Raw genomic sequence first — 24,196 nt, forward strand, 5'->3', positions numbered from 1 at the left:
GTTTCGATTATGGTTTCCGTCATTATGCCAGACAAAATACCTTTTCATCATAGTTTTAAGGTAGAGGGGCAAAGGTTTAAAAGTAATATCAGGAAGTATTACTTTACTGAGAGAGTAGTGGATGCATGGAATAGCCTTCCTGCAGAAGTGGTAGCTGCAAATACAGTGAAGGAGTTTAAGCATGCATGGGATAGGCATAAGGCCATCCTTCATATAAGATAGGGCCAGGGGCTATCCATAGTATTCAGTATATTGGGCAGACTAGATGGGCCAAATGGTTCTTATCTGCCGACACATTCTATGTTTCTATGTTTCTTTTGTGGGCGGTGATATTTTGTCTTGTGTTGTTTTTTGTTTTTTTTAAACCGTTTTACGGACAAGAATAGGCATTTCTATAATGGGCCTCCTGTTCCGTTTCGCGAATTGTGAAAGGCACACGGGCGGCATCTGTTATTTGCGGACCGCAAAAAAACGGCCCTAATACCGTACCAGCTGTACGGGTTTTGAAATCTGTTTGTCCATTGTTTGGGCAAATTATTTTTTTTGCATATTTCGCAATGCAAAGGATGAGATCTAGGGCAAATCCACAAGTAAGGGTACTTTCACACTAGCGTTTTTCTTTTCCGGCGCTGAGTTCCGTCCTAGGGGCTCAAATCCGGAAAAGAACTGATCAGTTTTATCCCCTTGCATTCTGAATGGAGAGTCAGTCCTTCAGGATGCATCAGGATGTCTTCAGTTCAGTCTTTTTGACTGATCAGGCTTTTCAGAAAAACGTAGCATGCAGTATTTTTACCTCCGGCCAAAAAGCCTGAACACTTTGACTGAACGCCGGATCAGGCCTTTTTCCCATTGACTTGCATTAACGCCGGATCTGGCGCTGTGTGTTCAGTCAAAACGGATCCGGCTTTTGCAAGTTAAACCCGAAAAATGTGAAAAAAAAGTTTAAAGTCCATAAATGGCGGATCCGTTTTTTCCAATGCATTTTTTCATTGTGATCAAAATCCTGATCAGGATTCAAATGTAATCCGTTTTCACACGTTTTTCCGGATCCGGCGGGCAGTTCCGGTGTCGGAATTGAACGCCGGATTAAAACAACGCTAGTGTGAAAGTAGCCTAAGGGCTCTTTCACACCTGCGTTATTGTCTTCCGGCATAGAGTTCCGTCGTCGGGGCTCTATGCCGGAAGAATCCTGATCAGGATTATCCTAATGCATTCTGAATGGAGAGTAATCCGTTCAGGATGCATCAGGATGTCTTCAGTTCCGGTACGGAACGTTTGTTGGCCGGAGAAAATACCGCAGCATGCTGCGCTTTTTGCTCCGGCCAAAAATCCGGAACACTTGCCGCAAGGCCGGATCCGGAATTAATGCCCATTGGAAGGCATTGATCCGGATCCGGCCTTAAGCTAAACGTCGTTTCGGCGCATTGCCGGAGCCGACATTTAGCTTTTTCAGAGTGGTTACCATGGCTGCCGGGACGCTAAAGTCCTGACAGCCATGGTAAGTGTAGCGGGGAGCGGGGGAGCAGTGTACTTACCGTCCGTGCGGCTCCCCGGGCGCTCCAGAGTGACGTCAGGGCGCCCCAAGCGCATGGATCACGTGATCGCATGGATCACGTCATCCATGCGCATGGGGCGCTCTGACGTCATTCTGGAGCGCCCCGGGAGCCGCACGGACTGTAAGTATACCGCTCCCCCGCTCCCCGCTCCTACTATGGCAACCAGGACTTTAATAGCGTCCTGGGTGCCATAGTAACACTGAAAGCATTTGGAAGACGGTTCCGTCTTCAAATGCTTTCAGTACACTTGCGTTTTTCCGGATCCGGAGTGTAATTCCGGCAAGTGGAGTACACGCCGGATCCGGACAACGCAAGTGTGAAAGAGGCCTAACACATGCAGATTATAGTGCGCAGAAAATCTGCATAAAAGACCCTACTGTGTGCATATCTCCTAAGGCTGTCTTTATTTAGAGCAGTGTATCTCTGGAGCCTACGTTCCCTGAATTCATTTGGAAGGGTATTTCCATGTCAGACATTGATGGGATATGCCATTAGTGTCAGATAGGTGCGGTTGGCACCTCCGAGACCCGCTCCCATCTCCACAATGGGGCCCCTGAAGTGAGGGAGAGCACATAATGAACGCGCGCACTAGTATTTGACGAACTGCCATTTTTTTTGGGGGGGTGGGGGGGAAATGTGCGTCTTATAAAGTGGAAAATACGGTAATCTTTATAATTTGTTATCAAATATGTTGTTGTTTCTGTGCAACTTATTCATCGCTTTGTGCAGATGCATTATCTGGTTTTTATAGAGCGGTTATTCCCTGTGGATGACACCAACGGTATAACAAATATCATTTGATGTACTTACAGGTCGCTTCAGGAGAGTGCAATGAAGACACAGAAGTGTATAACATCACGTTGTGCACTGGAGATGAACTTACCTTAATGGGCCAGGCTGAGATTCTTTATGCAAAAACATCCAAGGAGAAGTCACGTCTGAATACCATATTTAAGAAAATTGGAAAATTGAACTCAATCAGCAAATTGGGGAAAGGCAAAATGCCTTGCTTAATATGCATGAATCACAGAACTAATGAAAGCATCAGCCTTCCATTTCAGTGCAAGGGGAGGTTTAGCACACGCAGTCCTCTGGAGCTTCAGATGCAAGACGGAGAGCACACTATCCGTAACATTGTGGAGAAGACACGACTGCCTGTGAATGTGACCGTACCTAGCCCCCCTCCCCGTAACCCTTATGATCTTCACTTTATACGCGAGGGACATCGGTACAAATTTGTCAATATACAAACTAAGACGGTCGTCGTTTGTTGTGTGCTCCGAGCTGGTAAAATCATTCCCATGCATTTTCCATTACACTTATCTGTCCCAACATTTAGCCTACCCGAAAACATAGCAAAAGGAGAAATGTGGGAGGAGTCTGTGGTACAAGCTTGGTACAACGTATGCCAAGAGCAGTTTGATATAGAGGAATATTCCCGTGCGGTGAGGGACGTAAAAGCAGACTGGAACGAAGAATGCAAGAGCCCTAAGAAGAGTTACTGCTCTGGACATAGTCACATACCAAACTCCCTCAGTTACGCCCGTGATGAACTGACCCAGTCCTTTCATAGGCTTTCAGTCTGTGTTTACGGGAACAATCTTCATGGAAACAGTGAGGTGAACCTACACGGCTGTCGAGACCTCTGTGGGGATTGGGCTATGTTCCCTCAAGATTCTTCTCAGTTCCAGGACTCTGGTGACAGTGGTAGTGACTACCTTTTCCCTGAAATGGGCGAGGAATCTATAGGTTTACCTACCAAGCCAGAGCTTCCCTATGAGGAGCTCTGGTTAGAATTGGGAAATGGGAAACATGGGGGACAGCCCCTAACCCGATCACAAAGCGAGAAGAACAAATGTGATCCTTTCCGAAGTTCATTGCATTCCAAGTGTGGCACATCCTCCCTCTCATCTCCTGGATGTCTACTGACAAGCAAATGTTCAGATATATCTTTACCTCCACCTCCAGTGCCTCCCAAATCTGAAGCTGTGAGTAGATGTCTACATTTCAGATCACATTCTTTCCAAGTATAACATTATATCATACATCTAAGCCCTTCTCCTGCCATACCATGGTAGTCAGAAAAATCTGGGACCGCTTATGATAACTTTTAAAGGGGTTGTCTCACTTCAGCAAATGGCATTTACAGTATCATGTAGATATAGTTTAAATACAAGGCACTTACTAATGTATTCTCATTGTTCATATTGCCTCCTTTGCTGGCTAGACATCACGTTATACACTGCTTGTATCCAGGGGTTACGACCACCCTGCAGTCCAGTGGTGGCCATGCTTGCACACTATAGGAAAAGGCGCCGTCCTCTCTGGTCTCTGGGGCTGCGGGAGTGTGCATAGGCCAGTGCTTTTTTCTATAGTGTGCCAGCATGACCACCCTTCTGGATTGCAGGGTGGTCATAACCATGGAAGCAAGCAGTGTAAAATGTGATGGAAAAATGAATCCAGCCAGCAAAGGAAGCAATATGGATAATAACAGCACAATTTGCCCTTATAGACCACTTACATAGCACTATAGCAGGCAGGGTCAACCAGCGGCTCTCCAGCTGTTGTAAAACTACAACTCCCACCATGCCCTGCCGTAGGCTGATACCTGTAGGCAGTCTGGGCATGCTGGGAATTGTAGTTTTGCAACAGCTGGAGAGCCTCAGGTTGTCCATCCCTGCACTATAGCATAACTATAGATCACTCAAATGGTACCTTTTGTCTTTTTGTTTGGATGTTTACCAGGGGCAAAAACTGAGTTTTATTTATATGTAAATGAGGGCTCGCAAGTCCCCAGGGGCTGCGTTCGGGTTGTAAGTGCCCAGGCCGCTCTTCCCTCTTCTCACATAACCCCTCCCCAGCCTCTTACGTCATCCAGTGTACTGGCCGATATCCCGCCCGCGCATGCGCACTGCATGGAATGATGCTGCTGCCCACAATGGTCATCACAGTGCGCATGCGCCGGCGAGATATCGGCCAGTACAGTTTATTCCTCTTTTTTTATATGTTTTTCAATTTCGCCCTGTTTTCATTAAATAATGTGTATGTTACAGGTGCCTTGATATTTGCAGATTACCATGTACATCTGAATACTACTATTGTAGGTGCCTGTAATATAGCCTTCCTAAATGTATGTGCTGACTGGAGATGAGAGAGTGCCCTCCAACATGTATGGTCCTGGGTGCAGGAATATTTGGGCACCATGCATAGAGCTAATCTCCCCTAGATGCAATATTTCTAGGTGTGAATACTTCCATGCAGCCAGTGATTTGCTGTCTGGTTTGTACAGTAGAAGCCTCATGCAGCCCTGTTATGGCTCCATACAGACCTGAAATATGGCCGTGAGCATCATCTCTCCGAATTAGTCAGCACTCGGCATCTCCTAATGGACTTACTAAAGGATACTAGAAATATAGTAAAGCATTGACTGCCCAGACATCCAGCGCCAGGACAAAAGTGTGGAAAACTAGGCATTTATATTCCGTGCTACACAAAACCCAACAATAGTCTGTGTGCGCACAATAGCTGACATTCCTCACATAGTTATTTACTGGTAGCATCCCACATCCTGCATGTCTGGAATCAATGGAGCCATAAGTATAACAAAACACCTTAAAGGGGTTGTCTCACTTCAGCAAGTGGCATTTATCATGTAGAGAAAGTTAATACAAGACACTTAGTAATGTGTTGTGATTGTCCATATTGCTTCCTTCGCTGGCTGGATTCATTTTTCCATTGCATTATACTCTGCTCGTTTCCATGGTTACGACCACCCTGCAATCCAGCAGCGGTGGCCATGCTTGCACACTATAGGAAAAGTGCCAGCCATTCTGGTGGCCAGGACCATGGGAGCTCACATAGGCTGGTGTTTTTTTCTATAATATGCCATCGCTGATGAATTGCAGGGTGGTCGTCACCATGGAAACGAGCAGTGTATAATGGGATGGAAAATGAGTCCAGCCAGCAAAGGAAGCAACATGGACAATCCCAATACATTAGTAAGTGCCTTGTATTAACTTCCTCTACATAATAAATGCTATTTTCCCAAGTGACACAACCGCTTTAAGGCTAGTTTCACACTTGGATACTGCCACCTTCGTACCAGACCCCATTGACTTTAATGGAGTCCGGCACAGATCTTGGTGCTACCCAACAAATATGCCGAGAACCGGCTGGACAAAAACCAGTACGTGCAAGTGTTTTTTGTCTAGCCAATTCCAAGCATAGTCTGCCAGACCTCCTGACCAGAACGCCCGGCCACAGATTTGAAAGAGGCCTAATAAGGATGATGAAACTTAGGCCTATTCACGTCAGTGATTCACAGACATTTGCTGTCTGTGTTCTCCACAGACAGTACACGTACCCATTCATTTTAATGTGTGTTTTCACAAATCAGTGTTATAGCACGGTCTCTGTGTTGTCAGATCAATTACTCTCATTATAGTCTATGGATCTTTGAAAAACACTGATGCCTTATGTGTTTCACGGACCATTCAGAGATGCTCTGAAATGTGATTTTCAGCTGTGCAGTGTCTGTAGAACACGGATGACCCACAGAGAGCAAAAAAATGGAAACGCGGACCAAACACGGATTCTTCACAGATGAATCGCTGACCATCTTATCATGGATTTCATTGCGGCCACGGACATGCGAATGAGGCCTTAAGCCGGTTTCACTCTGGTTGATGCCATAAGTAGTTCAGACATCAGCGGTTCATATTTTCTTGTCAGATGTTCTTCTCTTCGGGATTGTAGAGTATTTATAGTGACTATAAGATGTGGAAATCATCCTCCAATCCATTCATCATGTGGATTAAACATCTGAAGACTCCAAGAGACGTGAATTGTGTAATCCTCCAGCTGCTTCTGCCCACACAACCAAACGAGAATGTCCGGTTGTCTTATACAAGGCCATCCGTAGCTGCGAAGAGGAATATAGCAGTGTATATTGAAATATTACCCCTACAAGGCCGGGGGCACAAAGATGCCTCTGCCACATGGAGTATTGTAGATGGGTATAGGGTTAGCATATATCCTAGGATGAGCTTTAGCCATTGGGGTAGAAGTCGTATTTTGATTACCTACAATGCACTGCATGGTGCAGTTTCCCCTATAATGTAGATTATGATGCCTCCACACAGAACTTCAGGGTTTTGAAAAAACGTATTTCACCACTTTCCTATTATCCTACAACAATATATTTCAACTGTAGCATCTTTATCTATGGTGCCCACTCTGGAGCAGAGTTAGCACCAAAGCCACCAGGTGTTTGCTGTTTTAAACAGCAGACATCTGGAGGCAATGTCTGCAATTGGCGATAACGGCAATCGCAGACAGATAACCCCTCAATTGTGGTGGTCGGTTGTGACCCTGCCTATCCTGAGGATTGACCATCAATAGTAAAGGAGTTGACAGCCCCTTTAAGACATCCAGAATTAAATGATGTGAATAAAGTGTTAGTAGGTTGTTTGTGGGAATGAGATTTCTGGGTAGGGCTGACAGTTGATTAATTTAGTCTTTTCTAGCTGTGGCATAGGGCGTGTTTGTGAATATGGATGAGTTGTACAGTAATCTGGATAATTATAAATGCAAGAAGCCTTTCCCATTGTACTCCCACTCCATGTGCTCCATTAAAGGCAGTGCCTTAAGTGCCAGAATAACAAGAGGCATCTGTGAGCCTCTAATATTAATCTAGTTATAGAATGAAGAGTCAAGGAATATTGTAATTTATGAACAAGCAGCCACATAATGGTGTCCCGAATCATTTATATATTCTGTGCCACAGGCCAGGATGGTGGCTCAGTGGTTATCCTTGATGCCTTGCAAATACGACCAAGGACCATATTTGCACGGGGTTAGTATTTCCTCTCCAGTATCTGCATGGGTGCCCTCTGGACCCCTCCTACATGCCAAAAACATTCTGTTAAATAGGAAAATTAGTTTGAGAGCCACACTGGGGACAGGGACTGATGTGGAGCGACACAAGTAGGCGGGGCCAACAGTACCGTAGTGCAGCACTAAATACAGCAGGACCAAACACCACAGTGCAGCACAAAATACCTGAGTCCTGGTCCAGGTCACCATCTCCAGTGCAGGCCACAGGCCTTTTCCAGCCTGCAGCCTGAGATGTCCATGTGTCGTTTGTACACTACTTCAGTGGCATGTGGCCTATGAGAGTGAACAGAAGGACAGGTGCCCTGCTACAGTATTTACCGTCCTGAGGACAGCCGTACAATTGAATTCATGAGAGCACCTGCAGATACGTAAGCACCTAATCCTCCCAGCATGAAGTAACCCGACCAGTGGCCGTGAGGAGGCCCCACCAAGAAATTTCCCTGTCAGGTCTATGGCTGACTCGGTAATGTAGAGACTGTCAGCAGCACTATGTAAGCACCAGAAATGTCTTCTCCCTCCTACATGCCTCTCAATCATAGATCCACACAGGTCAGACATCTGCACAAATTATTTTATCCGCAGAACAGAGGATCATCCAGACCGTACATTATGGGTGTCATTTTTAGAGTTTGTGTTGTACAGGATGAAATGTTTTCAGAAGAAGCGACTGTTCTCCTGTCTGCGGAGATGAGTCTGGGTGGAAACATAAGCTTCAAATTACAGGTAGCGTTTATAATAATGTGTTCTCAAGTAACTTCCCACACACGTCAGGAATTCAGGGAGAATAATTGGTAAGAGCTATAACCAAAACACTCACACCCACACCGCTGTGCATATACATCTATACGTCTGGTGGATTGTGGAGATGATGCAATTTCTCTGTGGAAAATTAATTTAGCAGTACATGTAATATAACAGCACCTTGGTATCTCAGAACTCGCAGATTCCATTATGGTCTGCTGAAATGTGACGGTGTATATTACTATTGTCGTCCCTGGCATGTAAGACCAAGGTCCCTGCATCCTACAAATGACTGTCAAAACAGCATTTATTTGCAAACCTTAAAAGGACTTCTAAAAGGTCCTGAAGATTTTTTCAAACCTAAAAGGTCCTGGCGTGTTGTAGGTGTATAGCAGAGGGGCGGATGTGTATCACTGTTTCTGTCCATAAATGACCCAAGCTTGTAGTAATGTGGGAAGGTTTCTGCGGTAGCAAGCTCTCTCCCACAGGATGGCAAAGCTGTCTATACCAGCCTGTTTGCCAATGGTGGTCAACCTGCCACATTACGAGCACCTTTTATGCAGCCAGGCAGGGCAGGGGGGAGCCATACATACGTATTATAGGTTAGGTTTGCAGGTTCTTCTTTATAAAGTCCTTTTCTAGAGTAAATTTCTTCGCAGATTCCTGGTAAAATCTGTGCATATGTACCATGGACAGCAAATACAGCCTTGTTGACAAACCCTATAGTATGTGGAAGTGTTCCAACCTGGGCCTGCATTGCTTCCAGACAGTGCCAGCCAAAGTAGCACCATAGAAGCTAGCTACTCTGCCACCCATAAAAGCGAGTCCATTAGCTTGCTGAGCCTCTGTAATGAGCCTTCCATAAATGTCGGAACAGTGTTCCTCCATAAAAATCTAATTCTCCTGAGAGTGGATCAGATGCGGACCTATTTATTTCAGTGGGGACACAAAAGATGCGGACAGCACACTGTGTGCTGCCTGAATTAATAGGTCCATTCCATGGTTCTGCAAAAATTAATAAAACATGTCCTATTCTTATTTGTTCTGAAGACAAGAATGGGACGTTTCTAAAGGAGGTGGGGAAAAAAGGCGGTATGCACAGGGCCGGTATCCATGTTTTGCGGATCTGCAAATTGCACACCACAAAACACATACGGTCGTGTGGATGGGGCAATACACATAGGCAGCTGAGACGTGTTTGTCTCTATTCTGCTAGAACGGTGGTTTCTTATTTCAAACCATGCCCACCGGTCACCACTACTCTAAACCAGGGAGGAAGAAGAAGAAAGAGACACCTCTGAGAAAGGCATTGGGGCAGATGTACTATGACTTGGTAAGCTGGCAATGTGCGCTAGATTTGTGGGCTGGCATAGTTTTTTATGATGAGTCTGGCTAAAGAGGCCCTATCCGCTCTGCTAAATCCCAACCATTTCTTGATAAATATGTACCTTGAGCAATGGAAAATCCCCAAATTTCCTAATTTTCATGCAGTGATAAATTGCCCCCATTGTCACATGAAGTCATTTTATAATACATGTTTGCACAGTAACCAGTTTGTATTCCTTACAGTTCTCTATTATACTCTAAACAGCAGAATTGCTCCGAGCATCATTTACTGAGCCATCAAGGTGACAGAATATTTATAGAGAAGCTTCACCTTTAGAATTTAAATAGAATAAGTGACATTGTAATTTCCGTGAACACCTCCCCCACCCAAGCAGCAGGAGCGTGCTGGTGGTGACCTGCAGGGCTGGGGAATTTCTGTGGTTTCCCTTCATCTCTACAGATTATAAAAGAGCCTATATCTGCAAGTTGCTAAATGAATTTCATATTTGGGTCTCGAATGATTTTATTTCAGGTGAATACATGAAAATAAATGCTGGCTCCCATAGGAAATATGCTGTATCATCCTCTATTGATAGCAGCGTGGTCAGGAGCACTAGGCGCCTCTGATCCTTACATTCCAGCAGGAAAAGAAACCTTGTAAAACGGCCCAACAGTTTCCCCATGAAGCCTCTCGTAATGCGGAGGAACCTGTCTGTACAACATTACTGCTTAAACGGCAGTCTGGAGCTGATCCAGAAACTTCTCAAGAGCTTAGCTGAGACTCCAGTAAGGTGACCTGCGGTAGACTCCTCTCTAATTGGGGTGACACCCTGTGATTAAGAGGCGAATGCTGAAGACGACATCAAAGCAGCAAAGTGACTGACAACTTTATATGTGATGGAAAACTCTGTGTGAATCATGTTGCTGGGGTCAATTGTCAAAATTCTGACATAAGGCCACAAACATGATATTGCCAAGCAGAGGCGTAACTTGAAGCTCCAGGACCCAACGTAAACTCCCCACCTACCATCTACCATTTATAATACTGGTGTCCTCTTACATGGCAGATGGGCCTTTGCTACCTCTGCATCTATATAACAACAACCTTGGTACAATGATTTATCTGCAATATTGTCTGCATCTAATATCTATTACAGTACCTCCTATAGTCTGGATCTGCAGGTCCCACTAGGAGCCCAGCAGGCAGACATGTTACTACCACATCTAAAGTGAATGGTGGCACCACAGAAGCAGCTAAAATTTCCCCCAAATAGTTTTATCAGTGACAAATATTGTCGCAATTGAATGTGTTGTTGGGTGGGGAAAGGAGAGCAATTGGGGTATTTACCCCTTGCCAAGAGGGCACTAACAAGTCACTTTACCTGGGCCCAAGGTATTTAGGTACAAGATAAGAGCAATTAATTGACCCTTTTGGCCTGGGTAAAGGAAATCATCACTCTGGATTCATGGTCCCACACAAGCATGGCAGGATGGAGTTTACTGGTTTTTAAAAATCCCATTCACTTTGAAGTGGTATTTACCATGTAGATAAAGTTAATACAAGCCACCTACTAATGTATTCTTATTATCGATATTGCCTCCTTTGCTGACTGGATTCATTTTTTCCTCTAATTATACACTGCTCGTTTCCATGGTTATGACCACCTTGAAGTCCATCAGCGGTGGCCGTGGTTGCACACTGTAGGAAAAGTCGCCGGCCTTTCTGGTGGCTGGAACCGTGGGAGCTCACATAGGCTGGTGCTTTTTCCTATAATGTGCAAGCACGGGCACAGTTGATGGATTGCAGGGTGGTCTGTGATCATGGAAACGAGCAGTGTATAATGTGATAGAAGAATGAATCCAACCAGCAAAGGAGGCAATATGGACAATCACAGTACATTAGTAAGTGCCTTGTATTAACGTTCTCTACATGATATGTGCCATTTGCTGAAGTGAGTTAACCCCTTTAATGTGTGAGCACAACATAAAGAAACACCCTATGGAATAAGTCCGGAGGTGGCAGCCCTGCGCAGAGTCACGCATACAGGCGCGCGCGCTCACAGGAACGGAAGGTAAGAGAGTTGATCTCCAGCCTGCCAGCGGCGATCGTTCGCTGGCAGGCTGGAGATGTGTTTTTTTTAACCCCTAACAGGTATATTAGACGCTGTTTTGATAACAGCGTCTAATATACCTGCTACCTGGTCCTCTGGTGGTCCCATTTGTTTGGATCGACCACCAGAGGACACAGGTAGCTCAGTAAAGTCCCACCAAGCACCACTACACTACACTACACCCCCCCCCCCCCGTCACTTATTAACCCCTTATTAGCCCCTGATCACCCCATATAGACTCCCTGATCACCCGCCTGTCATTGATCACCCCCCTGTCATTGATTACCCCCCTGTAAAGCTCCATTCAGATGTCCGCATGATTTTTACGGATCCACTGATAGATGGATCGGATCCGCAAAACGCATCCGGACGTCTGAATGAAGCCTTACAGGGGCGTGATCAATGACTGTGGTTATCACCCCATATAGACTCCCTGATCACCCCCCTGTCATTGATTACACCCCTGTCATTGATCAACCCCCTGTAAAGCTCCATTCAGACGTCCGCATGATTTTTACGGATCCACTGATAGATGGATCGGATCCGCAAAACGCATCCGGACGTCTGAATGAAGCCTTACAGGGGCGTGATCAATGACTGTGGTGATCACCCCATATAGACTCCCTGATCACCCCCCTGTAAAGCTCCATTCAGATGTCCGCATGATTTTTACGGATCCACTGATAGATGGATCGGATCCGCAAAACGCATCCGGACGTCTGAATGAAGCCTTACAGGGGCATGATCAATGACTGTGGTGATCACCCCATATAGACTCCCTGATCACCCCCCTGTAAAGCTCCATTCAGATGTCCGCATGATTTTTACGGATGCACTGATAGATGGATCCGATCCGCAAAACGCATCCGGACGTCTGAATGAAGCCTTACAGGGGCATGATCAATGACTGTGGTGATCACCCCATATAGACTCCCTGATCACCCCCCTGTAAAGCTCCATTCAGATGTCCGCATGATTTTTACGGATGCACTGATAGATGGATCCGATCCGCAAAACGCATCCGGACGTCTGAATGAAGCCTTACAGGGGCATGATCAATGACTGTGGTGATCACCCCATATAGACTCCCTGATCACCCCCCTGTCATTGATTACCCCCCTGTAAAGCTCCATTCAGATGTCCGCATGATTTTTACGGATGCACTGATAGATGGATCCGATCCGCAAAACGCATCCGGACGTCTGAATGAAGCCTTACAGGGGCGTGATCAATGACTGTGGTGATCACCCCATATAGACTCCCTGATCACCCCCCTGTAAAGCTCCATTCAGACGTCCGCATGATTTTTACGGATCCACTGATAGATGGATCGGATCCGCAAAACGCATCCGGACGTCTGAATGAAGCCTTACAGGGGCGTGATCAATGACTGTGGTGATCACCCCATATAGACTCCCTGATCACCCCCCTGTAAAGCTCCATTCAGATGTCCGCATGATTTTTACGGATCCACTGATAGATGGATCGGATCCGCAAAACGCATCCGGACGTCTGAATGAAGCCTTACAGGGGCATGATCAATGACTGTGGTGATCACCCCATATAGACTCCCTGATCACCCCCCTGTAAAGCTCCATTCAGATGTCCGCATGATTTTTACGGATGCACTGATAGATGGATCCGATCCGCAAAACGCATCCGGACGTCTGAATGAAGCCTTACAGGGGCATGATCAATGACTGTGGTGATCACCCCATATAGACTCCCTGATCACCCCCCTGTAAAGCTCCATTCAGATGTCCGCATGATTTTTACGGATGCACTGATAGATGGATCCGATCCGCAAAACGCATCCGGACGTCTGAATGAAGCCTTACAGGGGCATGATCAATGACTGTGGTGATCACCCCATATAGACTCCCTGATCACCCCCCTGTCATTGATTACCCCCCTGTAAAGCTCCATTCAGATGTCCGCATGATTTTTACGGATGCACTGATAGATGGATCCGATCCGCAAAACGCATCCGGACGTCTGAATGAAGCCTTACAGGGGCGTGATCACCCCATATAGACTCCCTGATCACCCCCCTGTCATTGATTACCCCCCTGTAAAGCTCCATTCAGATGTCCGCATGATTTTTACGGATGCACTGATAGATGGATCGGATCCGCAAAACGCATCCGGACGTCTGAATGAAGCCTTACAGGGGCGTGATCAATGACTGTGGTGATCACCCCATATAGACTCCCTGATCACCCCCCTGTCATTGATCAACCCCCCTGTCATTGATCAACCCCCCTGTCATTGATCAACCCCCCTGTCATTGATCAACCCCCCTGTCATTGATCACCCCCCTGTCATTGATCACTCCCCCTGTCATTGATCACCCCTCTGTAAGGCTCCATTCAGATATTTTTTTGGCCCAAGTTAGCGGAATTTAGTTATTTTTTTCTTACAAAGTCTCATATTCCACTAACTTGTGTCAAAAAATAAAATCTCACATGAACTCACCATACCCCTCACGGAATCCAAATGCGTAAAATTTTTTAGACATTTATATTCCAGACTTCTTCTCACGCTTTAGGGCCCCTAGAATGCCAGGGCAGTATAAATACCCCACTTGTGACCCCATTTCGGAAAGAAGACACCCCCAGGTATTCCGTGAGGGGCATATTGAGTCCATGAAAGATTGAAATTTTTGTCCCAAGTTAGCGGAACGGGAGACTTTGTGAGAAAAAAATTAAAAATATCAATTTCCGCTAACTTGTGCCAAAAAAAAAAAATTTCTATGAACTCGCCATGCCCCTCATTGAATACCTTGGGGTGTCTTCTTTCCAAAATGGGGTCACATGTGGGGTATTTATACTGCCCTGGCATTCTAGGGGCCCCAAAGCGTGAGAAGAAGTCTGGTATCCAAATGTCTAAAAATGCCCCCCTAAAAGGAATTTGGGCACCTTTGCGCATCTAGGCTGCAAAAAAGTGTCACACATCTGGTATCGCCGTACTCAGGAGAAGTTGGGGAATGTGTTTTGGGGTGTCATTTTACATATACCCATGCTGGGTGAGAGAAATATCTTGGTCAAATGCCAACTTTGTATAAAAAAATGGGAAAAGTTGTCTTTTGCCAAGATATTTCTCTCACCCAGCATGGGTATATGTAAAATGACACCCCAAAACACATTCCCCAACTTCTCCTGAATACGGCGATACCACATGTGTGACACTTTTTTGCAGCCTAGGTGGGCAAAGGGGCCCATATTCCAAAGAGCACCTTTAGGATTTCACAGGTCATTTACCTACTTACCACACATTAGGGCCCCTGGAAAATGCCAGGGCAGTATAACTACCCCACAAGTGACCCCATTTTGGAAAGAAGACACCCCAAGGTATTCCGTGAGGGGCATGGCGAGTTCCTAGAATTTTTTATTTTTTGTCACAAGTTAGTGGAAAATGCTTATTTTTTTTTTTATTTTTTTTTTTCATACAAAGTCTCATATTCCACTAACTTGTGACAAAAAATAAAAAGTTCCATGAACTCACTATGCCCATTAGCGAATACCTTGGGGTCTCTTCTTTCCAAAATGGGGTCACTTGTGGGGTAGTTATACTGCCCTGGCATTCTAGGGGCCCAAATGTGTGGTAAGGAGTTTGAAATCAAATTCTGTAAAAAATGACCTGTGAAATCCGAAAGGTGCTCTTTTGAATATGGGCCCCTTTGCCCACCTAGGCTGCAAAAAAGTGTCACACATCTGGTATCTCCGTAATCGGGAGAAGTTGGGGAATGTGTTTTGGGGTGTCATTTTACATATACCCATGCTGGGTGAGAGAAATATCTTGGCAAAAGACAACTTTTCCCATTTTTTTATACAAAGTTGGCATTTGACCAAGATATTTATCTCACCCAGCATGGGTATATGTAAAAAGACACCCCAAAACACATTCCTCAACTTCTCCTGAATACAGAGATACCAGATGTGTGACACTTTTTTGCAGCCTAGGTGGGCAAAGGGGCCCACATTCCAAAGAGCACCTTTCGGATTTCACAGGTCATTTACCTACTTACCACACATTTGGGCCCCTAGAATGCCAGGGCAGTATAACTACCCCACAAGTGACCCCATTTTGGAAAGAAGAGACCCCAAGGTATTCGCTGATGGGCATAGTGAGTTCATGGAAGTTTTTATTTTTTGTCACAAGTTTGTGGAATATGAGACTTTGTATGAAAAAAAAAAAAAAAAAAAAAAATCATCATTTTCCACTAACTTGTGACAAAAAATAAAAAATTCTAGGAACTCGCCATGCCCCTCACGGAATACCTTGGGGTGTCTTCTTTCCAAAATGGGGTCACTTGTGGGGTAGTTATACTGCCCTGGTATTCTAGGGGCCCAAATGTGTGGTAAGGAGTTTGAAATCAAATTCAGGAAAAAATGAGGAGTGAAATCCGAAAGGTGCTCTTTGGAATATGGGCCCCTTTGCCCACCTAGGCTGCAAAAAAGTGTCACACATCTGGTATCCCCGTACTCAGGAGAAGTTGAGGAATGTGTTTTGGGGTGTCTTTTTACATATACCCATGCTGGGTGAGATAAATATCTTGGTCAAATGACAACTTTGTATAAAAAAATGGGAAAAGTTGTCTTTTGCCAAGATATTTCTCTCACCCAGCATGGGTATATATAAAATGACACCCCAAAACACATTCCCCACCTTCTCCTGAGTACGGAGATACCAGATGTGTGACACTTTTTTGCAGCCTAGGTGGGCAAAGGGGCCCATATTCCAAAGAGCACCTTTCGGATTTCACAGGTCACTTTTTACAGAATTTGATTTCAAACTCCTTACCACACATTTGGGCCCCTAGAATGCCAGGGCAGTATAACTACCCCACAAGTGACCCCATTTTGGAAAGAAGAGACCCCAAGGTATTCGCTGATGGGCATAGTGAGTTCATAGAACTTTTTATTTTTTGTCACAAGTTAGTGGAATATGAGACTTTGTAAGAAAAAAAAAAAAAAAAATAATAATTTTTCCGCTAACTTGTGACAAAAAATAAAAAGTTCTATGAACTCACTATGCCCATCAGCGAATACCTTAGGGTGTGTACTTTCAGAAATGGGGTCATTTGTGGGGTGTTTGTACTGTCTGGGCATTGTAGAACCTCAGGAAACATGACAGGTGCTCAGAAAGTCAGAGCTGCTTCAAAAAGCGGAAATTCACATTTTTGTACCATAGTTTGTAAACGCTATAACTTTTACCCAAACCATTTTTTTTTTTACCCAAACATTTTTTTTTTTATCAAAGACATGTAGAACTATAAATTTAGAGCAAAATTTCTATATGGATGTCGTTTTTTTTGGAAAATTTTACAACTGAAAGTGAAAAATGTCATTTTTTTGCAAAAAAATCGTTAAATTTCGATTAATAACAAAAAAAGTAAAAATGTCAGCAGCAATGAAATACCACCAAATGAAAGCTCTATTAGTGAGAAGAAAAGGAGGTAAAATTCATTTGGGTGGTAAGTTGCATGACCGAGCAATAAACGGTGAAAGTAGTGTAGGTCAGAAGTGTAAAAAGTGGCCTGGTCTTTCAGGGTGTTTAAGCACTGGGGGCTGAAGTGGTTAAAGAGGACCTGTCACCACTCGTGACATGTCTGTTTTAATAGATTCATACATCCCCCATGTAGTAACAGTTCTGGAACATCTATTCTTATGGCTCTATGTGGTCATATTCCTTTATTATTTCTTCTACAAGTTCTGAATGAATTGCTAGCAGTCTGCAGTAAGGGTACAGAGGGGTGGTAACCAGTTGGGGGTGGGGGGTGTACCTGCACAGTCTTAAAATGGCAGCACTGATTGGATAGTCAGACTGTGCAGGTTCCCCCTCCCCCAACTGGTTACCTCCCCTTTGTACCCTTACTGCAGACTGCTAGCAATTCATTCATAACTTCTAGTAGAAATAATAAAGGAATGACCCAACATAGAGCCATAAGAATAGATGCTCCAGAACTGATATTACACGGGGAATGCATGAAGCTATTAAACCAGACATGTCAGGAACGGTGAAAGGTCCTCTTTAAAGGGGTATTCCCATCTGGACGTTTATGGCACATTGATGGTATATGCCATAAATGTTTGATGGGTGCGGGCCTCACCATGAATATAGAGCAAGCCACACATGCCCTTCTTTCTCTAGTCACTGCTGTGTCACTTTCAAACGTGGCAGAGTGCTGGCTTGGCTACTTTCAGAGATCCCACATTGGCTGCACATGCACAATGTCCTTTTCCATTTACTGTTATGGGACTTCCAAAAATAGTCGAGCCTGCTCCCTCAGCTATGTTTGGAAGCCCCAAAGCTATCAATGGAGAGGAGGCTGCGTGACCGATTCATAGGGTCCCATTCTTCATACAGGAATGTATCCCGCACCTAGCGGACACTTTGAACATATCCTATCAATATGCCACAAATGTCCAGATGGACAACCCCTTTAGGCCACCTGCACACGTGTGCGGGTGAATGCACATAAGATCCTCATGAATATCCGTGCGTTTCTGCAGCATATCCACAATTTCTTAATGAGGATTTTGATGCGGATTAGATGCAGTTTTGCTCGAGATCTCACTCTTCATTGGAAGAGGGTGAAATCTGCAGCTAAAATCGCAAAGATAACTTAGAAATCCACAGTGCTGGACGATTTCCACACAGAAAAAAAATCTTCAAAGTGTACATGAGATTTGTGTAATCTCATACACTTTGCTGCAGTGTACATTGCAGAAAAACCGCACGTATTCCGCAATGTGTGCATATATAAATAATGAAAACCCGAATGGATTTTTGTATCCCTTTCTTCTACCAGTTTCCAATCGTAAACAAGAACAGTTCAGGGCACAATCTCTAGTGCAGGGGTCTCCAGCTGTTGTGGAACTACAATTCCCAGCATACTCCATTAATTTCTATGATGGTTCTTAGAAGAGCAGAGCAAGCATGCATGCTGGGAGTTGTAGTTTCACAACAGCTGGAGTGTCGGAGGTTGTCTACCCCCTGCTAGTCCAGATGACCTCTGTGATGCACTCTCATTCCCAGCTCAGACGACTTACAAATAAAAATCAACCTTTTTCTCTATTTTAGGTGAAGGAAGAATGCAGACTGCTGAATGCTCCACCTGTGCCTCCTCGCAGTTCCAAACCATCGTCCCCCATCCCATCTGTTCCTCTGCCAACAGGAAAAATGGCACGGCAGCAAACCCGCTCTCCCAGTCCTACGCTTTCCTACTATTCCTCAGGGCTGCACAGCATGTAAGTACTGCCTGTCTCTGCAAACACTGGAACTGCTGAGCGCTGCATTATAGAGCAAAACTCAGCAAAACCCCAAGACTGGAGGTAACTTCTAGACGTTCTCTCAAGTCACTAGGCTTGCATTAGATGTAACATTAGCCAGGCAGCGTGATAAGGACTAAGCATTATCCGGCTGCAGGCAAATATTTAATTCACTTTAAATAGGTCACAGAACAGAGAGAAAAACCCCATAGGGACTTGAGATACATACCGATGTAGCCATCCTCATCTTGATACTTAAGTTGGGTGACAAGTGGCTTTTCAGTGGCTCTTGGTCCTGATATCGTGCAGGGACGTGATATCTCTCGGGTTTAGAAATGCTCCATCTGAAGTTATGTGAGGAAGGATGCTTATTCTAGATCCACGCTTCACACAATCACACCTCCAGAGAAAATTCATATATTTTTCAGCTATTTTCTAATTGTCCCTCATGGACAGGTAGCAATACAACATGTGTAATGTATGTCTGTGAAGTCTCCAATCCTGGTTTTGGCTAATAATAACTGATGGAAATCATTGACCAAAACACTGGCGTGTGAATACGGCTTTAGAGAATTCGCATAACACTTGAGTAACTTCTTTAAAGGGAACCTGTCACCAAAAAAACGCTTACTAAGTTGTTAATAGTACCTTATAGTGCTGCATAGTAGTTTCCTAATGCACTTTTTCATCGTTTAGCCACATCTAGCCTCCTTGAGAAATCAATGTTTTATTCAGCCGCTGCCCCCTGCTTCAAGTCAGGTTTGAAGTCAAGGGGGCAGCGGCCTAGGCGTCTCCAATCCTGCTCTCCCCGCCTCCCGCCGCCTTTATTGACAAGCCGGATCTCAGTGCCGGGACCGCGCTCCCAGCCCGCATGCGCAGTAAAGGGCTGCTGTAGCGCGATCAGGGCTCCGGCTCGTACACTCAGCCGGCTTCAGTTTCGCTACTTTGCATGCGCCCGCCAGCCTTACATACTAGCGCAATTACAGAAGCTGCCGGGCGCATGCGCAGTAGCGAAACTGAAGCCGGCTGAGTGTACGAGCCGCACTATGCAGCACTATAAGGTACTATTAACAGCTTAGTAAGCGTTTTTTTGGTGGCAGGTTCCCTTTAATAAAATGCATAACAACCCCTGTGGGTTCTGTAATGGCAGTCTCATTAAAGGGGTTGTCTCACTACAGCAAATGGCATTTATTAGGTAGACAGAGTTAATACAAGGCACTTACTAATCTATTGTGATTGTCCATATTGTCTCCTTTGCTGGCTTGATTCATTTTTCCATCACATTATACACTGCCTGTTTCCATGGTTACGGCCACCCTGCAAACCAGCAGTGGTGGATGTTAATCCACACCTGGAAACAGGCAGTGTATAATGTGATGGAAAAATGAATCCAGCCATCAAAGGAAGCAATATGGCCAATTACATTAGTAAATGCTCTGTCTACATGATAAATGCCATTTGCTGAAGTGAGACAGGGTTGTTTAACTGTTTCATGGCCAGGGTCATTTCAGTCTTAAGGACCAGACACAGTTTAGTTGTTTATCACACGCATTAGTTTAACCCCTTCCCGACATCCACCGTACACAGCAAATGTTGAGCGGAGCGAGCACCATAGCTGCTGGGTGCCTACTGTTTCATACAGCAGGCACACGCAGCTAATGTCCGCAATCGACAGTAATGCCAACCGCTGACATTTAACCCCTCAGTTGCCATGGTCAAATGTGACCACAGCGTATTAGAAGGCTAAAACCCAGAAGTGCACGCTTCCGGGTCAGGTGGGCTATTAACAGCGGAGATCAAGGAAAGCACCCAGTTCTAATAATGAGTCGGAGCCTGTATTAGGCCCCCTTAACAGTGACCTCCACAGTGTCCGCCCCTTTAATGCTAGGGCTACACGACGACATGTGTCTTGCAACATTTTGTCTCAACAATTTTTATAATGATAGGCTATGGTGTCGCATTGCGACATGTGACATGCTGCGACTCCGACACGACAGTTGCAAAAAAATCCATCCAAGATGGACTTTTCTACGATTGTAGCAGTCGCAGCATGTCACATGTCGCAGTGCAACACCATAGACTATCATTATAAAAATAGTCGCGGGACATCAATGTCACGCGACACATGTAGCAGTGTAGTTGTGTCCTATGTGTCGTGCAGCCCTAGCCTAAAGCTGACCTACAGCAGTGAAGAAAAATGGCTGGGTTGTTATGGAAACCTGGAGTAAAACTGTGTGTATGTGGAGACTAAGGGCCTGCGAGCTTCTATTGGCTGATACGGGACATGTGACTGTGTGTATGGCAGGTGGGATAAGAAGAGAAAGACCTGCAGGCTTGTATTGGCTAATGCAGGTCATTTTTTGGGACTATCTCATGAACGGTACATCCTAGAAAGCTGAGACCCGGTTTAAAACCTGATGTACCTGTGTGCCAAATTTGAAGATCGGTCCAGTCGTTTGGTTTTGCATAAAGAACAGACAGACAGACGTCGGGACAGACATAAACTCATTGTGTATCGGCATGTTACCTCCACAGTATTCTTTCCCAGATAGTAAGTGATATGTGTACCAATTTTAGTAGAGATGGATCAATGAGTTACAGAGCAATATGTATGTAGCAAAAACAGTTGGAGCATACAAACTCCATGCAGCTGTTGTGTAGGGGCGTATGACCACAAGATTTCTTTCCAGGTACCAAGGGATGTGTATACCAAGTTTCGTTGAAATCTATGGTTGTGTTTTTGAGTGATTGCAGAAGATACTTACAGACACATATATACGTCCTTCTTTATATGTATAGACTAGAAGAAGGACCCGGCTTCGCACGGGTATATTTCATCTATTTCATTTGATGTTTGTGTGTCATTAAAAGATATCGACAGTATCCCCCATAACAGTGACCTCTACAGACCCCCGCCCCTTCAACAGTGACCTCCACAGCGGCCTCCCCTTTATTAGTGATCTCCACAGTACCTCGTTAACAGTGATTTCCACAATAACCCGCCCCCTTAACAGTGATCTCTACAGAGCTCTGTTCCCTTAAAATGTGACTTCCACAACATCCCGCCCCCGTTAACAGTGACCTCTACAGCACCCCGCCCCTTAACACTGACCTCCATAGCGGACCGCCCCCTTATCAGTGACCTCCACAGTAGCCTGCCCCTTTAACAGTGGCCTCAACAGCATCCCGCCCCTTTATTAGTCACCTCCACAGTACCCCATTTCCTTAACAGTGATTTCCACAACACCCCGTCCCCTTAACAGTGGCCTCTACAGCAATCTACCCCTTAACACTGACCTCCATAGCTGACCGTCCCCTTAACTGTGACCTCCACAGCAGCCTGCCCCTAGGGTGGCCAGAGGTCCAGTTTCAGGCAGGACAGTCCAGCTTTCAGACTCCCTGTCCTCCGTCCAGCGCAGGACCTGGACGGACACAGGGATGTTCTTTTGAACAGCTCACTCTCAGACAGCAGCACTGTGCTGTGTGATCGTGAGCTGCAGGGAGAAAGTCACCCTCCCTCCCACCCCTGAAGCTGACAGAAGTTGAGTTTTACCTTAATTTATTCAATCCCCGTCGGCTGCGGAGTGGGAGGGGGCACGGTTTTCAAGTCAGTCTTTTGAGGGTGGCCTGAATGGACACCCTACCTGCCCCTGAACTGAGACCTCCACAGCACTCCACTCCCTTAACAGTGTCATCCACCGCACCCTGCCCCTTTAAATCTGACCTGCAGCAGTGAAGAAAAATGGCTGGGTTGTTATGGAAACCTGGTGTAAAACTGTGTGTATGTGGAGACTAAGGACCTACGAGCTTCTATTGGCTGATAAGGGTCATGTGACCAGGCTTCTATTGGCTAATGCATTTTTTGGGAATATCTCACACAGGGATGTCCTTTTGAACAGCTCACTCTCAGACAGCAGTGTCTGACCGTGAGCTGCAGGGAGAAATTCACCCTCCCTCCCACCCCTGCAGCTGACAGAAGTTGATTTTTACCTTCTTTTTTTCAGTCCCGGTTGGCTTTGGGGTGGGAGGGGCGTGGCCTAACCGATTCGTGGGTGTGGTTTAGTGGGACCTTGGGCAGGGTTTTTAAGTCCTTCTTTTAAGGGGGGCCTGAATAGCCACCCTACCTGCCCCCTGCACTGTCACCTCCACAGCACTCTGCTCCCTTAACAGTGTCATCCATAGCGCCCTGCCCCTTTAAAGCTGACCTACAGTAGTGAAGAAAAATGGCTGGGTTGTTATGGAAACTTGGAGTAAAACTGTGTGTATGTGGAGACTAAGGGCCTGCGAACTTCTATTGGCTGATAAGGGACATGTGACCATGTGTATGGCAGTTGGTATAGGAAGAGAGAGACCTGCAGGCTTGTATTGGCTAATGCAGGTCATTTTTGGGGTATATCTCAGGAACGGTACGTGCTAGAGAGCTGTGACCCCACACAAGATTTCTTTCCAGGTAGCAAGGGATGTGTATACCAAGTTTCGTTGAAATCGATGGTTGCGTTTTTGAGTTATCGCGGAACATACATACATACATAAATACATACAGGTGAAACTCGAAAAATTTGAATATCGTACAAAAGTCAATTTATTTCAGTAATGCAAATTAAAATGAAATTGCATTAATGCAGCTTAAAATTAAAATTTTGTGAAAAGGTTCAATATTCTAGGCTCAAAGTGTCACACTCCAGTCAGCTAATTAATCCATACCCCCTGAGCAAAGGGGACCTCAAAATGGAGACTTTGGGGTTTCATAATCTGTAAGCCATAATCATCCAAATTATAACAAATAAAGGCTTGAAATATCTCGCTTTGCATGTAATGAGTCTGTCTCTCATATGTTAGTTTGACCTTTTAAGTTGCATTACTGAAATAAATGAACTTTGCACGATATTCTAATTTTTCGAGTTTCACCTGTACATACACACATATACGTCCTTCTTTTTTTAAATATATATATAGAGAGAGAGAGAGAGAGATTTTAGAGAAATGCTCAGTGTATGTGAAATATTAATGTAGAATGGGCTCTTTCACACTTGCGTTGTTCTGTTCCGGCATAGAGTTCCATCATCGGGGCTCTATGCCGGAAGAATCCTGATCAGGATTATCCCAATGCATTCTGAATGGAGAGAAATCCGTTCAGGATGCATCAGGATGCCTTCAGTTCCGGAACAAATACCGCAGCAGGCTGCGCTTTTTGCTCCGGCCAAAAATCCTGAACACTTGCCGCAAGGCCGGATCCGGAATTAATGCCCATTGAAAGGCATTAATCCAGGTCCGGCCTTAAGCTAAACGTCGT

The 24,196-nt window shown here is 45.2% G+C and overlaps 1 protein-coding gene across 1 annotated transcript in view; it reads left to right on the top strand.

Annotated features, from left to right (window-relative positions):
* GAREM1 (GRB2 associated regulator of MAPK1 subtype 1) overlaps nucleotides 1-24,196 on the top strand; it is a 175,376-nt gene that overhangs the window by 145,423 nt on the left and 5,757 nt on the right. The window contains exons 4-5 of the mRNA XM_040433500.1: nucleotides 2,369-3,544; nucleotides 18,716-18,882. Of these exons, the coding sequence (XP_040289434.1) occupies nucleotides 2,369-3,544; nucleotides 18,716-18,882 (1,343 nt within the window). The remainder of the gene's footprint in view (nucleotides 1-2,368; nucleotides 3,545-18,715; nucleotides 18,883-24,196) is intronic.

The sequence above is a fragment of the Bufo bufo genome, chromosome 5 (assembly GCF_905171765.1).
Source record: "Bufo bufo chromosome 5, aBufBuf1.1, whole genome shotgun sequence".
NCBI classification, from domain to species: domain Eukaryota; kingdom Metazoa; phylum Chordata; class Amphibia; order Anura; family Bufonidae; genus Bufo; species Bufo bufo.